General features: G+C 43.1%; 1 protein-coding gene across 1 annotated transcript in view; it reads right to left on the bottom strand.

The window, feature by feature from the left end:
- The window catches only part of LOC139552823 (protein furry homolog), a 217,877-nt gene that overhangs the window by 87,564 nt on the left and 110,313 nt on the right, over positions 1 to 20,000 (bottom strand). Inside the window, exons 22-30 of the mRNA XM_071364886.1 lie at positions 15,429 to 15,618; positions 15,007 to 15,131; positions 13,400 to 13,457; positions 10,661 to 10,752; positions 10,160 to 10,332; positions 7,202 to 7,362; positions 6,551 to 6,661; positions 4,986 to 5,140; positions 4,262 to 4,361 (exon numbers count right to left, since the gene is read on the bottom strand). Of these exons, the coding sequence (XP_071220987.1) occupies positions 4,262 to 4,361; positions 4,986 to 5,140; positions 6,551 to 6,661; positions 7,202 to 7,362; positions 10,160 to 10,332; positions 10,661 to 10,752; positions 13,400 to 13,457; positions 15,007 to 15,131; positions 15,429 to 15,618 (1,165 nt within the window). The remainder of the gene's footprint in view (positions 1 to 4,261; positions 4,362 to 4,985; positions 5,141 to 6,550; positions 6,662 to 7,201; positions 7,363 to 10,159; positions 10,333 to 10,660; positions 10,753 to 13,399; positions 13,458 to 15,006; positions 15,132 to 15,428; positions 15,619 to 20,000) is intronic.

Below are 20,000 nucleotides of genomic sequence, written 5' to 3'. Positions count from 1 at the left end.
TGAAACACACACACATCAGATACACACATCAGATACACACACCTAACACACACACACACACACACACACACCTGACACACACACACACACACATCAGATACACACACAGCTTGGCTTCCAGAACCTGAAACACACACACATCAGACACACACATCAGATACACACACCTAACACACACACATCAGATACACACACAGCTTGGCTTCCAGAACCTGAAACACACACACATCAGACACACACATCAGATACACACACCTAACACGCACACACACACACACACACACACACACACACACACACACACACACACACACACACACACACACACACACACACACACACACACACACACACACACACACACACACACACACACACACACATAGCTTGGCTTCCAGAATATGTCAATCAAACAAATACATGTGTACTGTATAGTACTGTATAATACATGTGTACTGTATAGTACTGTATAATTGTTACGGGATTTTTGTGTTTAATGACTAAAATATGTATACATTTGACTTAGAATTATAACTAAACAGAATACTTTACATAGGATAATATTGGATATGTTATTGTCTGAAAAGGGTGGCGTGTGCGTCTTATTCGGAGCAGAATGTTGCACATTTATTCCTGATAACACAGCTCTGACTGGTTAGACCACCCTAGCTCACGAATTGGCAGAAAATTCTGGGGTGGATAAATCTCTTAATGGATGTGACAGTATGTTTGGGGAATGGAAAATTGTCATAGTCACTGTGTCGTGGGCCAATTTCACCTGTATGAGTGTTCTGATTCTGTGTGAATGCTGTTTGATTCTGTGTGAATGCTGTTTGATTCTGTGTGAATGCTGTTTGATTCTGTGTGAATGCTGTTTGATTCTGTGTGAATGCTGTTTGATTCTGGGTGAATGCTGTTTGATTCTGTGTGAATGCTGTTTGATTCTGTGTGAATGCTGTTTGATTCTGTGTGAATGCTGTTTGATTCTGTGTGAATGCTGTTTGATTCTGGGTGAATGCTGTTTGATTCTGGGTGAAGGCTGTTTGATTCTGTGTGAATGCTGTTTGATTCTGTGTGAATGCTGTTTGATTCTGTGTGAATGCTGTTTGATTCTGTGTGAATGCTGTTTGATTCTGTGTGAATGCTGTTTGATTCTGGGTGAATGCTGTTTGATTCTGGGTGAATGCTGTTTGATTCTGTGTGAAGGCTGTTTGATTCTGGGTGAAGGCTGTTTGATTCTGTGTGAAGGCTGTTTGATTCTGGGTGAATGCTGTTTGATTCTGTGTGAATGCTGTTTGATTCTGTGTGAATGCTGTTTGATTCTGTGTGAAGGCTGTTTGATTCTGGGTGTGAAAGGTCTCATTTCCAGGACTCTGGAGAAATCAAGGACAATATTGATGATAAGGATACGGACCGATTCCAAGTTCTGACCAGTGGGAGGATGAATACTGGTTCCCAGACCGAGGATGAATCCGGCTACTTTGAGACATTATAAATATTAGGTCCCATCTTGTGTTGATACATTTTATGTTAGACTGTTTCTTTGATGAAGATTATAGTTATGATTCTGATGTAGGCCTGGAATAGCCATTGTAAATACATATATTGATGTAGTGTAATATGTTGTGGTTGATTTAGGTTGTATTTGGAAAACAAGAAATATTTAGAATAAAAATATAATTGTGCTTTTTAATATTTCTAATAAAACTAGAAGTACGATTAAAGGTATAATATTTAGTCATAGGGTGGATATGTTACGTGATTTTTGTGTTTAATGACTAAAATACGTATACATTTGACTTAGAATTATAACTAAACAGAATACTACTATATTACTGTAAGAATGAATCTTATTATAATCATAATGTTGAATGTTATGTGTTCCTTGTTAGAAAGAATGGGTTTATCTTCAGACAGGCTTGAATGATGTCTCTACCCAGGGAGGGGAAAGACCTTGGGTTGGTTGTAGATAGTTGAACAGGTGGCAGACAGTAATGAGAACTCTGACTATACTGCCATTGTATCCAAGAGGAGGTTGGACATTAAAACCTATGACTTCATCTTTATTATATAACCTGATGTAAATTGTATTATGATCAGTACTCTCGAGAATAAACGCTATTGATTGATTGATTTTAAGACTGGTTTCTGTCCATTTAATGCTGATAATTATCTTACAAATTCTTATGTATGGGCAGAGTGTTTTAATTGAATTGGTTGATAAACATAGGAATTAAAATTCCTTTAACAATAATACATGCGTACTGTACAGTACTGTATAATACATGTGTACTGTATAGTACTGTATAATACATGTGCACTGTATAGTACTGTATAATACATGTGTACTGTATAGTACTGTATAATACATGTGTACTGTATAGTACTGTATAATACATGTGTACTGTATAGTACTGTATAATACATGTGCACTGTATAGTACTGTATAATACATGTGTACTGTATAGTACTGTATAATACATGTGTACTGTACCTTACTGTATAATACATGTGTACTGTACCTTACTGTATAATACATGTGTACTGTATAGTACTGTATAATACATGTGTACTGTATAGTACTGTATAATACATGTGTACTGTATAGTACTGTATAATACATGTGTACTGTATAGTACTGTATAATACATGTGCACTGTATAGTTCTGTATAATACATGTGTACTGTATAGTACTGTATAATACATGTGTACTCTATAGTACTGTATAATACATGTGTACTGTATAGTACTGTATAATACATGTGTACTCTATAGTACTGTATAATACATGTGTACTGTATAGTACTGTATAATACATGTGTACTGTATAGTACTGTATAATACATGTGTACTGTACCTTACTGTATAATACATGTGCACTGTATAGTACTGTATAATACATGTGTACTCTATAGTACTGTATAATACATGTGTACTGTATAGTACTGTATAATACATGTGAACTGTATAGTACTGTATAATACATGTGTACTGTACCTTACTGTATAATACATGTGTACTGTATAGTACTGTATAATACATGTGAACTGTATAGTACTGTATAATACATGTGTACTGTATAGTACTGTATAATACATGTGTACTCTATAGTACTGTATAATACATGTGTACTGTACCTTACTGTATAATACATGTGCACTGTATAGTACTGTATAATACATGTGTACTCTATAGTACTGTATAATACATGTGTACTGTATAGTACTGTATAATACATGTGAACTGTATAGTACTGTATAATACATGTGTACTGTACCTTACTGTATAATACACGTGTACTGTATAGTACTGTATAATACATGTGAACTGTATAGTACTGTATAATACATGTGTACTGTACCTTACTGTATAATACATGTGTACTCTATAGTACTGTATAATACATGTGTACTGTATAGTACTGTATAATACATGTGAACTGTATAGTACTGTATAATACATGTGTACTGTATAGTACTGTATAATACATGTGTACTGTATAGTACTGTATAATACATGTGTACTGTACCTTACTGTATAATACATGTGTACTGTATAGTACTGTATAATACATGTGAACTGTATAGTACTGTATAATACATGTGTACTGTACCTTACTGTATAATACATGTGTACTGTATAGTACTGTATAATACATGTGTACTGTATAGTACTGTATAATACATGTGTGTGTGTGTGTGTGTTTTTGTTTGACTACTAGAAGTCCTCACAAGGATAGTAAAACAAGGAACATTGGGACAAGTGGGGACATTTTGCTGGTCCCCACGAGGAAAAATGCTATTTTAGGCTTTGGGGTAAGGTTTAGGGTTACAACTAGGATTAGGGTTAGAATTAAGGTTGGGGTTAGGCGTTACGGTCAGGGTTAGGCGTTCGGGTTAGGTATAGTTTTAGGGTTAGGGTTTGGGGTTAAGGTTAGGCTTAGGGTTAAGTTTGGCGTTATGGTTAGGTTAAGGTTAGGCTTAGGGTTAAGTTTAGAGTTATGGTTAGGTTAAGGTTAGGCTTCGGGTTAAGTTTGGCGTTATGGTTAGGTTAAGGTTAAGGTTAGGCTTAGGGTTAAGTTTAGAGTTATGGTTAGGTTAAGGTTAAGGTTAGGCTTAGGGTTAAGTTTAGAGTTATGGTTAGGTTAAGGTTAGGGTTAGATTTAGGGTTAGGGAAAATAGGATTTTGGATGGGAATCAATTATTTGGTCCCCACAAGGGTAGCAATACGAGGCTGTGAGTGTGTGTGTGTGTGTCCTACCTGCATCAGCTGCATGGAGATCTCGTATATTTCTCTGCTGGTGTCTGAAGACTTGAACAGGACCAGGTTCAACAGAGTCACAATGTCACATGGGTAGTTCCTGACACCAACAACAATGATACACTGTTGGTGTTGAATGGGTACATTGAGACACGGCATTCTAGGAGCTTTCACACACACACACACACACACACACACACACACACACACACACACACACACACACACACACACACACACACACACACACACACACACACACACACACACACACACACACACACACACACATACATACACGCAGAGACACACACACTCACACACACACACACACACACACACACACACACACACACACACACACACACACACACACACACACACACACACACACACACACACACACACACACACACACACACACACACACACACACACACACACACACACACACACACATGGGCGCACACACCCACACACACACACACAAACACACATGGGCGCACACACGAACACACGCAGACAGACACGCACACACACACACACACACGAACACACGCAGACAGACACGCACACACACACACACACACACACACACACACACACACACACACACACACACACACACACACACACACACACACACACACACACACACACACACACAGACACATACAGACACACAGACACCCCCTCCCCACCTCCACACAGTGTATATCCCTACCTGCTGCCACAGACAGTAGCGATGGCCTTGAAGCATCCTGAGGCCAGTTGGTAGGAGCCAGTGAAACAGCGGTCTACAGCCCAGTTAAACAGGTTCACCTGATCTGGGTTCAGCTCTAACAGCAGAATCACCACCTCACAGCCCAGACGGTGCACCTGGGAGCAGAACGCAGACCGTCAGAGAGACAAGGGAGGGAAATGTTAGCCGATGAGAGGGAAGAACAAACACAGCCAATCAGAGGGACAAGGGATGGAAAGGTCAGCCAATAAGAGAGCATATCCCACAGACACAGTCAGAGAAGCTCTACAGACCTAAACTACAGTAGTGATGCCATTTTGACCAAATGGGCAGACTTTCAAATACACCTCGGCGTCACATGTAGACGTTGGTTGCAGCGTATACTGTAACGTCTAGGGTTAGAGGTTAGAACCAGTCATAGAGGTTCATAGAGGTAACACTTCATAGAGGTGAGGTAACACTTCATAGAGGTGAGGTAACACTTCATAGAGGTTCATAGAGGTAACACTTCATAGAGGTGAGGTGACGTAACACTTCATAGAGGTGAGGTAACACGTCATAGAGGTGAGGTGACGTAACACTTCATAGAGGTGAGGTAACACTTCATAGAGGTGAGATGACGTAACACTTCATAGAGGTGAGGTAACACTTCATAGAGGTGAGATGACGTAACACTTCATAGAGGTGAGGTAACACTTCATAGAGGTGAGATGACGTAACACTTCATAGAGGTAAGGTAACACTTCATAGAGGTGAGATGACGTAACACTCATAGAGGTGAGGTAACATTTCATAGAGGTGAGGTAACACTTCATAGAGGTGAGGTAACACTTCACGGAGGTGAAGTAACACTTCATAGAGGTGACGTAACACTTCATAGAGGTGAGGTAACACTTCATAGAGGTGACGTAACACTTCATTGAGGTGAGGTAACACTTCATAGAGGTGAGGTAACACTTCATAGAGGTGAGGTAACATTTCATAGAGGTGAGGTAACACTTCATAGAGGTTCATAGAGGTAACACTTCATAGAGGTGAGGTAACACTTCATAGAGGTGAGGTAACACTTCATAGAGGTGAGGTAACACTTCATAAAGGTGACATAACACTTCATAGAGGTGAGGTAACACTTCATAGAGGTGAGGTAACACTTCATATAGGAGACGTAACACTTCATAGAGGTGACGTAACACTTCCTAGAGGTGATGTAACACTTCATATAGGAGACGTAACACTTCATAGAGGTGACGTAACACTTCATAGATGTGAGGTACAACCTCATAGAGGTGAGGTAACACTTCATATAGGAGACGTAACACTTCATAGAGGTGACGTAACACTTCATAGAGATGACGTAACACTTCATAGAGCTGAGGTACAACCTCATAGAGGTGAGGTAACACTTCATATAGGAGACGTAACACTTCATAGAGGTGACGTAACACTTCATAGAGGTGACGTACCACTTCATAGAGGTGAGGTAACACTTCATATAGGAGACGTAACACTTCATAGAGGTGACGTAACCATTCATATAGGTGACATACCCGTATGTCGTGGCAGGCCAGGATGTTGTCCAGCCATTTGTAGAGATATCCATCAGTAGAGAGACCCACGTTGTCAAACACTGGACCACAACACAGCACCGAGGACATCGCCTAGGGAGAAACCATGGTATATTTATGTATATGCATACTGTACGTCCATGTTTCCGTGTGTGTGTGTGTGTGTGGGATGTGTGTGTGTGTGTGTGTGTGTGTATGGGTGTGTGTGTGTGTGTGTGTGTGTGTGTGTGTGTGTGTGTGTGTGTGTGTGTGTGTGTGTGTGTGTGTGTGTGTGTGTGTGGTGTGTGTGGTGTGTGTGTGTGTGTGTGTGTGTGTGTGTGTGTGTGTGTGTGTGTGTGTGCGTGTGTGTGTGCATGTGCAGCCTATGTGTGTGTGCAGGTGTGTGTGTGTGTGTGTGTGTGTGTGTGTGTGTGTGTGTGTGTGTGTGTGTGTACAGTACCTTCAGAGAGCAGTACTGGTATCAGGTGTGTGGTGTGTGTGCGTGTGTGGTGTGTGTGTGTGTGTGTGTGTGTCTGTGTGTGTGTGTGTGTGTGTGTGTGTGTGTGTGTGTGTGTGTGTGTGTGTGTGTGTGTGTGTGTGTGTGTGTGTGTGTGTGTGTGTGTGTGTGTGTGTGTGTGTGTGTGTGTGCAGTACCTTCAGAGAGCAGTACTGGTATCTGGTGATCTGGTGGTTGCGGTCGCTGTAGCGGTCGAGGGGCGTGAACATCACGCTGAAGGGGCCAGCCCATTGGCTGAACAGGATGAAAAGGTGGTGCCTCAGAGACTGCTGGGGGAACAGGAAACGCCGGTGGTGGACTGCAGGAGAAGGAGGGGGGGTTAAAAAGAGAAAGAGAAAGGGTTTTATTATCTATTTAAAACGCTTGACTTCCCCTTTAAACTATGACAGTATTCTGAATGATGTCGTATTAAAAATAGCACACATTCTACGTATGGGTGGCCCCGCGTTTCGAACACACAATCCTAGTGTTATAGGCGCCATGCTTACCGTAAGAGAATGATCAAATCAAATTAAAGTGAACAATAGGTAAGTAAAGAAATAAAAACAACAGTAAAAAGACAGTGAAATACAGTAGCAAGGCTATATACAGTAGCGAGGCTATATACAGTAGCAAGGCTATATACAGTAGCAAGGCTATATACAGTAGCGAGGCTATATACAGTAGCAAGGCTATATACAGTAGCAAGGCTATATACAGTAGCGAGGCTATATACAGTAGCAAGGCTATATACAGTAGCGAGGCTATAACAGTAACGAGGCAACATACAGACACTGGTTAGTCATGCTGATTGAGGTAGTATGTACATGTAGATATGGTTAAAGTGACTATGCATATATGATGAACAGAGAGTAGTAGTAGCGTAAAAGAGGGGTTGGCGGGTGGCGGGACACAATGCAGATAGCCCAGTTAGCCAATGTGCGGGAGCACTGGTTGGTCGGCCCAATTGAGGAGGTATGTACATGAATGTATAGTTAAAGTGGCTTTGAATGTATAGTTAAAGTGGCACACAATGCAAATAGTCCGGGTAGCCATTTGATTACCTGTTCAGGAGTCTTATGGCTTGGGGGTAAAAACTGTTGAGAAGCCTTTTTGTCCTAGACTTGGCAGTCCGGTACCGCTTGCCATGCGGTAGTAGAGAGAACAGTCTATGACTGGGGTGGCTGAGGTCTTTGACAATTTTTAGGGCCTTCCTCTGACACCGCCTGGTGTAGAGGTCCTGGATTGCAGGCAGCTTAGCCCCAGTGATGTACTGGGCCGTACGCACTACCCTTTGTAATGCCTTGCGGTCGGAGGCCAAGCAATTGCCGTACCAGGCAGTGATGCAACCATTCAGGATGCTCTCGATGTTGCAGCTGTAGAACTTTTTGAGGATCTCAGGACCCATGCCAAATCTTTTTAGTTTCCTGAGGGGGAATAGGCTTTGTCATGCCCTCTTCACAACTGTCTTGGTGTGCTTGGACCATGTTAGTTTGTTGGTGATGTGGATACCAAGGAACTTGAAGCTCTCAACCTGCTCCACTACAGCCCCGTCGATGAGAATGGGGCGTACTCTGTCCTCCTTTTCCTGCAGTCCACAATCATCTCCTTTGTCTTGATCACGTTAAGGGAGAGGTTGCTGTCCTGGCACCACATGGTCAGGTCTCTGACCTCCTCCCTATAGGCTGTCTCGTTGTTGCCGGTGATCAGTCCTACCACATTTGTGTCATCGGCAAACTTAATGATGGTGTTGGAGTCGTGCCTGGCCGTGCAGTCGTGGGTGAACAGGAAGTACAGGAGGGGCCTGAGCATGCACCCCTGGGTGGCTCCAGTGTTGAGTATCAGCGTGGCAGATGTGTTGCTGCCTACCCTCACCACCTGTGGGCGGCCCGTCAGGAAGTCCAGGATCCAGTTACAGAGGGAGGTGTTTAGTCCCAGGGTCCTTAGCTTAGTGATGAGCTTTGAGGGTACTATGGTGTTGAACGCTGAGCTATAGTCAATGAATAGCATTCTCACATAAGTGTTCCTTTTGTCCAGGTGGGAAAGGGCAGTGTGGAGTGCAATAGAGATTGCATCATCTGTGGATCTGTTTGGGCGGTATGCAAATTGGAGTGGGTCTAGGGTTTCTGGGATAATGGTGTTGATGTGAGCCATTACCAGCCTTTCAAAGCACTTCATGGCTACGGACGTGAGTGCTACAGGTCTGTAGTCATTTAGGCAGGTTGCCTTTGTGTTCTTGGGCACAGGGACTATGATGGTCTGCTTGAAACATGTTGGAATTATAGACTCAGACAGGGAGAGGTTGAAAATGTCAGTGAAGACACCTGCCAGTTGGTCAGCACATGCCCGGAGCACACGTCCTGGTAATCTGTCTGGCCCCGCAGCCTTGTGTATGTTGAGCTGTTTAAAGGTCTTATTCATGTCGGCTACGGAGAGCGTGATCACACAGTCGTCCGGAACAGCTGATGCTCTCATGCATGCCTCAGTGTTGCTTGCCTCGAAGCGAGCATAGAAGTGATTTAGCTCGTCTGGTAGGCTTGTGTCACTGGGCAGCTCGCAGCTGTGCTTCCCTTTGTAGTCTGTAATGGTTTGCAAGCCCTGCCACATAAGACGAGCGTCAGAGCCGGTGTAGTACGATTCAATCTTAGCCCTGTATTGACGCTTTGCCTGTTTGATGATTCATCGGAGGCCATAGCAGGATTTCTTGTAAGCTTCCGGGTTAGAGTTCCGCACCTTGAAAGCGGCAGCTCTGCCCTTTAGCTCAGTGCGAATGTTGCCTGTAATCCATGGCTTCTGGTTGGGGTATGTACGTACAGTCACTGTGGGGACGACGTCCTCGATGCACTTATTGATAAAGCCAGTGATGTGGTGTACTACTCAATGCCATGGGAAGAATCCCGGAACATGTTCCAGTCTGTGATAGCAAAACAGTCCTGTAGTTTAGCATCTGCTTCATCTGACCACTGGTGTCACTGGTGCTTCCTGCTTTCATTTTTGCTTGTAAGCAGGAATCAGGAGGATAGAGTTGTGGTCGGATTTACCAAATGGAGGGCGAGCTTTGGTCTGTGTGTGGTTACTATATGAGTATTGGATAGTATTATGGGGTGTATAGTTACCAGGGACACACTGTATGATGTTGGCCACCATGCCAGAGAAGTGGGCCCTGATGTCTTTGAGAACGTCCAGCTCCTTGTCATTCTCGGCTTCCAGCAGCATCCTGGTCAGGTCCACGTACTCCAGGAACAGAGCTCCTAATGCCAGGCTGTCACGCTCCAATGCTCCGTTAGTACTACAGGAGGAGGAGGGGGAACACACACAGAGAGAGAGAGAGAGAGAGAGAGAGAGAGAGAGAGAGAGAGAGAGAGAGAGAGAGAGAGAGAGAGAGAGAGAGAGAGAGAGAGAGAGAGAGAGAGAGAGAGAGAGAGAGAGAGAGAGAGAGAGAGAGAGAGAGAGAGAGAGAGAGAGAGAGAGAAAGAGAGAGCGAGACAGAGAGAGAGAGAGAGAGAGAGAGAGAGAAACAGATTAGACAAATTATTAGAAGGCAGTGTGTGTGTGAGAATGTGTGACATTGTGTGTGTGTGTGTGTGTGTGTTTGACAGCACTTGTGTTTGTGTTACCTGTCACTGATGACTCCAGCGTCGGCCAGCAGTTCAAAGATTCTGAGAAGCTGCAGTCTGAGCAGGTCCCTCCTCTCACGACGCTTCTTATTCTAGGACACATTTACATGACATTATTCTAGGACACATTTACATGACATTATTCTAGGACACAATTACATGACATTATTCTAGAACACATTTACATGACATTATTCTAGGACACATTTACATGACATTATTCTAGGACACATTTACATGACATTATTCTAGAACACATTTACATGACATTATTCTAGGACACATTTACATGACATTATTCTAGGACACATTTACATGACATTATTCTGGGACACATTTACATGACATTATTCTGGGACACATTTACATGACATTATTCTGGGACACATTTACATGACATTATTCTGGGACACATTTACATGACACTATTCTAGAACACATTTACATGACATTATTCTGGGACACATTTATATGACATTATTCTGGGACACATTTACATTACATTATTCTGGCACACATTTACATGACATTATTCTGGGACACATTTACATGACATTATTCTGGGACACATTTACATGACATTGTTCTAGGACACATTTACATGACATTATTCTAGGACACATTTACATCACATTATTCTGGGACCCATTTACATGACATTAGTCTAGAAGACATTTACATGACATTATTCTAGAACACATTTACATGACATTATTCTAGAAGACATTTACATGACATTATTCTAGGACACATTTGCATGACATTATTCTGGGACACATTTACATGACATTATTCTGGGACACATTTACATGACATTATTCTGGGACACTTTACATGACATTAATCTAGGACACATTTACATGACATTATTCTGGGACACATTTATATGACATTATTCTGGGACACATTTACATGACATTATTCTGGGACACATTTACATGACATTATTCTGGGACACATTTACATGACATTATTCTGGGACACATTTACATGACATTGTTCTAGGACACATTTACATGACATTATTCTGGGAGACATTTACATGACATTAGTCTAGAAGACATTTACATGACATTATTCTAGAACACATTTACATGACATTATTCTAGAAGACATTTACATGACATTATTCTGGGACACATTTACATGACATTATTCTGGGACACTTTACATGACATTAATCTAGGACACATTTACATGACATTATTCTGGGACACATTTATATGACATTATTCTGGGACACATTTACATGACATTATTCTGGGACACATTTACATGACATTATTCTGGGACACATTTACATGACATTATTCTGGGACACATTTACATGACATTGTTCTAGGACACATTTACATGACATTATTCTGGGAGACATTTACATGACATTAGTCTAGAAGACATTTACATGACATTATTCTAGAACACATTTACATGACATTATTCTAGAAGACATTTACATGACATTATTCTAGGACACATTTACATGACATTATTCTGGGACACATTTACATGACATTATTCTGGGACACTTTACATGACATTAATCTAGTACACATTTACATGACATTATTCTGGGAGACATTTACATGACATTATTCTGGGACACATTTACATGACATTATTCTGGGACACATTTACATGACATTATTCTAGAATACATTTACATGACATTATTCTAAAACACATTTACATGACATTATTCTGGGACACATTTACATGACATTATTCTGGGACACATTTACATGACATTATTCTAGGACACATTTACATGACATTATTCTGGGACACATTTACATGACATTATTCTAGAACACATTTACATGACATTATTCTAGAACACATTTACATGACATTATTCTGGGACACATTTACATGACATTATTCTAGAACACATTTACATGACATTATTCTAGAACACATTTACATGACATTATTCTGGGACACATTTACATGACATTATTCTAGGACACATTTACATGACATTATTCTGGGAGACATTTACATGACATTAGTCTAGAAGACATTTACATGACATTATTCTAGGACACATTTACATGACATTATTCTAGAAGACATTTACATGACATTATTCTAGGACACATTTACATGACATTATTCTGGGACACATTTACATGACATTATTCTGGGACACTTTACATGACATTAATCTAGTACACATTTACATGACATTATTCTGGGAGACATTTACATGACATTATTCTGGGACACATTTACATGACATTATTCTGGGACACATTTACATGACATTATTCTAGAATACATTTACATGACATTATTCTAAAACACATTTACATGACATTATTCTGGGACACATTTACATGACATTATTCTGGGACACATTTACATGACATTATTCTAGGACACATTTACATGACATTATTCTGGGACACATTTACATGACATTATTCTAGAACACATTTACATGACATTATTCTAGAACACATTTACATGACATTATTCTGGGACACATTTACATGACATTATTCTAGAACACATTTACATGACATTATTCTAGAACACATTTACATGACATTATTCTGGGACACATTTACATGACATTATTCTGGGACACATTTACATGACATTATTCTAGAACACATTTACATGACATTATTCTGGGACGACACTGATGGACTGTGATGGACCTGGAAACAGAGCAGCTTGGTAACTAGTGTCCCATTAAAGACACAGTCAGACAGTTCGACAGTAGTACTGTACCTCAGGTCTACGTTCCAGGGCTTCCTTCATCAGTGGGTGGAGCTCCTCTACTAATTCTCTATGAGTGGGGACACAACGTAGGAAAATAGATTTGATTTCATGATAAAAGTACACACACAGACATATTGTATGCCTTCAGGGAGATGAACATTTAAGTCTGAGCTAGGGCAGTGTTTTATCCCACTGTATTTAAACAGTGGGAGCCTAATTCCCAAACCCTATAGAGTACCGTAGTGTCTCATCTGTGTGGAGACTGAAGATGTTTGTCCATGACCTTCCTCTCAAATACAATTCTCTCTCTTCTCGTAAGGAAATATCCTTTCTGTCTAACTGAAATACCTGTCCTCTACCGCCACACACACACACACACACTCACACACACACACACACACACACACACACACACACACACACACACACACACACACACACACACACACACACACACACACACACACACACACACACACACACACACACACAGAGAGAGAGAGAGAGAGAGAGAGAGAGAGAGAGAGAGAGAGAGAGAGAGAGAGAGAGAGAGAGAGAGAGAGAGAGAGAGAGAGAGAGAGAGCAAGAGAGAAAGAGACAGAGAGACAGAGAGAGAGAGCGAGCAAGAGACAGGAAGAGAGACAGAGACAGATAGACAGAGAGAGAGAGAGAGAGCGAGAGAGAGAGAGAGAGAGCAAGAGAAAGACAGAGACACAGAGAGAGAGCAAGCGAGAGAGAACACAAGAGAGAGAGACAGAGAGAGAGAGAGAGAGAGAGAGAGAGAGAGAGAGAGAGAGAGAGAGAGAGAGAGAGAGAGAGAGAGAGAGAGAGAGAGAGAGAGAGAGAGAGAGAGAGAGAGAGAGAGAGAGAGAGAGAGAGAGAGAGAGAGAGAGAGAGAGAGAGAGAGAGAGAGAGAGAGCGAGAGACAGGAGAGGACTGTAATTGAGGGAGTGTTTAAATAGAGGAGTGTAAACAACAGTGTTTTACTCACATTAAAAACAGATTAGCATTTAACTTAACCCGCACTTCATTCATTTTCACATTTTCACACTTCTCAAGGGTGTTATTACACCTCCACTAATCTATCATCTCTCCTCCTCACCTAATCTCTCCATCTCTCCTCCTCACCTAATCTCTCCATCTCTCCTCCTCACCTAATCTCTCCATCTCTCCTCCTCACCTAATCTCTCCATCTCTCCTCCTCACCTAATCTCTCCATCTCTCCTCCTCACCTAATCTCTCCATCTCTCCTCCTCATCTAATCTCTCCATCTCTCCTCCTCACCTAATCTCTCCATCTCTCCTCCTCACCTAATCTCTCCATCTCTCCTCCTCACCTAAACTCTCATCATTCTCTTTCAATCCATCTCCAACCTTAACCCATCTCTCTTTCAATCCATCTCCAACCATAACACATCTCTATTTCTCTCTTCATTCAATTCCTATATCATCATTTACTGGTAACATAGAATGCACTCAAAGTCTTCCTTACAAACGTCTGTGTGTGTGTGTGTGTGTGTGTGTGTGTGTGTGTGTGTGTGTGTGTGTGTGTGTGTGTGTGTGTGTGTGTGTGTGTGTGTGTGTGTGGGTGTGTGTGTGTGTGTGTGTGTGTGATACCTGAACACCAGGGCGTTGGTGCGTCCGAGGCCCAGCACTAGACATTCAGTGATCTCTATGCTCTCAGCTCTCATCAGAGGGACCAGCTGTTTCAGGAGCCACGCCACTGACGGAGTACCAATCACCTGATCAATACACAATGATCACATCATCAATAACACACACAGATCTGATCGTAGTCACTGACGGAGAACCAATCACCTGATCAATACACAATGAATACATCATCAATAACACACACAACTCTGATCACACACACACACACACACACACACACACACACACACACACACACACACACACACACACACACACACACACACACACACACACACACACACACACACACACACACACACACACACACACACACACACACACTCACACAACCCCCCCACCTACCCACCTACCACCCCCTCTACCTTGTTGTCGTAGGTAACACTGCCGTCAGGTGTGGTAGCAGTGATTTCAGGTGTGGAGGCTCTCAGGTGCCCAGGTGACATGATGCTGGGTTTGGCCACGCCCAGACAGAGGATCAGGTAGTTCCGCCACAGAGCGATGGAGCTGTCACTGGAGCCCGCTGACGAGGTCTTCTTAGCATTCACTGGACTGCTGTAACACACACACCACACACACAGTTACACCACACACACAGTTACACCACACACACAGTCACATCACACACACAGTCACACCACACACACAGTCACAAACACAGTTACACCACACACACAGTCACACCACACACACAGTCACACCACACACACACACCACACACACAGTCACATCACACACACAGTCACACCACACACACACACCACACACACAGTTACACCACACACACAGTTACACCACACACACAGTTACACCACACACACAGTTACACCACACACACAGTCACACCACACACACAGTCACACCACACACACAGTTACACCACACACACAGTTACACCACACACACAGTCACACCACACACACAGTTACACCACACACACAGTCACACCACACACACAGTTACACCACACACACAGTTACACCACACACACAGTCACACCACACACACAGTCACACCACACACACAGTTACACCACACACACAGTTACACCACACACACAGTTACACCACACACACAGTTACACCACACACACAGTTACACCACACACACAGTTACACCACACACACAGTTACACCACACACACAGTCACACCACACACACAGTTACACCACACACACAGTTACACCACACACACAGTCACACCACACACACAGTTACACCACACACACAGTTACACCACACACACAGTTACACCACACACACAGTTACACCACACACACAGTTACACCACACACACAGTTACACCACACACACAGTTACACCACACACACAGTTACACCACACACACAGTCACACCACACACACAGTTACACCACACACACAGTTACACCACACACACAGTCACACCACACACACAGTTACACCACACACACAGTTACACCACACACACAGTCACACCACACACACAGTCACACCAAACACACAGTTACACCACACACACAGTTACAACACACACACAGTTACACCACACACACAGTTACACCACACACACAGTTACACCACACACACAGTCACACCACACACACAGTTACACCACACACACAGTTACACCACACACACAGTTACACCACACACACAGTTACACCAAACACACAGTCACACCACACACACAGTTACACCACACACACAGTTACACCAAACACACAGTCACACCACACACACAGTTACACCACACACACAGTTACACCACACACACAGTTACACCACACACACAGTTACACCAAACACACAGTCACACCACACACACAGTCACACCACACACACAGTCACACCACACACACAGTTACACCAAACACACAGTCACACCACACACACAGTCACACCACACACACAGTCACACCACACACACAGTCACATCACACACACAGTCACATCACACACACAGTTACACCACACACACAGTCACACCACACACACAGTCACACCACACACACAGTCACACCACACACACAGTTACACCACACACACAGTCACACCACACACACAGTCACACCACACACACAGTCACACAGTCACACCACACACACAGTTACACCACACACACAGTTACACCACACACACAGTCACACCACACACACAGTTACACCACACACACAGTTACACCACACACACAGTCACACCACACACACAGTTACACAGTTACACCACACACAGTCACACCACACACACAGTTACACCACACACAGTCACACCACACACACAGTTACACCACACACAGTCACACCACACACACAGTTACACCACACACACAGTTACACCACACACACAGTTACACCACACACACCACACACACAGTTACACCACACACAGTCACACCACACACACAGTTACACCACACACACAGTTACACCACACACACAGTCACACCACACACACAGTTACACCACACACACAGTCACACCACACACACAGTCACACCACACACACAGTCACACCACACACACAGTTACACCACACACACAGTTACACCACACACACAGTTACACCACACACACAGTCACACCACACACACAGTCACACCACACACACAGTTACACCACACACACAGTCACACCACACACACAGTCACACCACACACACAGTCACACCACACACACAGTCACACCACACACACAGTTACATCACACACACAGTCACACCACACACACAGTTACACCACACACACAGTCACATAACACACACAGTCACACCACACACACAGTCACATCACACACACAGTCACACCACACACACAGTCACATCACACACACACAGTCACATCACACACACAGTCACACCACACACACAGTCACATCACACACACAGTTACACCACACACACAGTCACACCACACACACAGTCACATCACACACACAGTCACACCACACACACAGTTACACCACACACACAGTCACACCACACACACAGTCACATCACACACACAGTCACACCACACACACAGTCACACCACACACAGTCACACCACACACACACAGTCACACCACACACACAGTCACACCACACACACAGTCACACCACACACACAGTTACACCACACACACAGTCACATCACACACACAGTTACACCACACACACAGTCACACCACACACACAGTCACACCACACACACAGTTACACCACACACACAGTCACATCACACACACAGTCACACCACACACACAGTCACACCACACACACAGTCACACCACACACACAGTCACACCACACACACAGTCACACCACACACACAGTCACACCACACACACAGTCACACCACACACACAGTCACACCACACACACAGTTACACCACACACACAGTCACACCACACACACAGTTACACCACACACAGTCACACCACACACACAGTCACACCACACACACAGTCACACCACACACACAGTTACACCACACACACAGTCACACCACACACACAGTCACACCACACACACAGTCACACCACACACACAGTCACACCACACACACAGTTACACCACACACACAGTTACACCACACACACAGTCACACCACACACACAGTCACACCACACACACAGTTACACCACACACACAGTTACACCACACACACAGTCACATCACACACACAGTCACACCACACACACAGTCACACCACACACACAGTCACATCACACACACAGTCACACCACACACACAGTTACACCACACACACAGTCACACCACAAACACAGTCACACCACACACACAGTCACACCACACACACAGTTACACCGCACACACAGTCACACCACAAACACAGTCACACCACACACACAGTCACATCACACACACAGTTACACCACACACACAGTCACACCACACACACAATCACACCACACACACAGTCACATCACACACACAGTCACACCACACACACAGTCACACCACACACACAGTCACACCACACACACAGTCACACCACACACACAGTCACACCACACACACAGTCACACCACACACACAGTTACACCACACACACAGTCACACCACACACACAGTCACATCACACACACAGTCACACCACACACACAGTCACACCACACACACAGTCACACCACACACACAGTCACACCACACACACAGTCACACCACACACACAGTCACACCACACACACAGTCACACCACACACACAGTCACACCACAAACACAGTCACACCACACACACAGTCACACCACACACACAGTCACACCACACACACAGTCACACCACACACACAGTTGCAATAATAATAATCATAGTAAACAGTATTGCAGCAGCTTAAGTTGTGGGTATGTGTGTGGGTGTTAGTGTGTGTGTGTCAGTGTCAGTGTATGTGTGTGTGGGTGTTAGTGTGTGTGTGTGTGTGTCAATAAATCTATAAATAGCAGCATAGTGGTCCCAATAAATCTAATCAATAATCAATAAACAACAGTATAGTGGTCCTAATAAATGTCAGCTACAGCTACAGCTACAGATACAGATACATATACATACAGATACATACAGATACATACAGATACAGATACAGATACATATACATACAGATACATACAGATACATACAGATACATACATCTACAGATACAGATACATACAGCTATAGATACATACAGCTACATACAGCTACAGATACAGAGCTACAGATACAGATACATACAGCTACAGATACAGCTACAAATACAGATACAGCTACAGATACAGCTACAGATACAGATACAGCTACAGCTACAAATACAGCTACAGATACAGATACAGCTACAAATACAGATACAGCTACAGCTACAGCTACAGATACAGCTACAAATACAGATACAGCTACAAATACAGATACAGCTACAGATACAAATACAGCTACAGCTACAGCTACAAATACAAATACAGCTACAGATACAGATACAAATA

Source organism: Salvelinus alpinus, chromosome 24 (assembly GCF_045679555.1).
Source record: "Salvelinus alpinus chromosome 24, SLU_Salpinus.1, whole genome shotgun sequence".
Taxonomy (NCBI): domain Eukaryota; kingdom Metazoa; phylum Chordata; class Actinopteri; order Salmoniformes; family Salmonidae; genus Salvelinus; species Salvelinus alpinus.
Note: the sequence above shows the minus strand (reverse complement) of the source record. Positions and strands in the feature narration are given on the sequence as shown.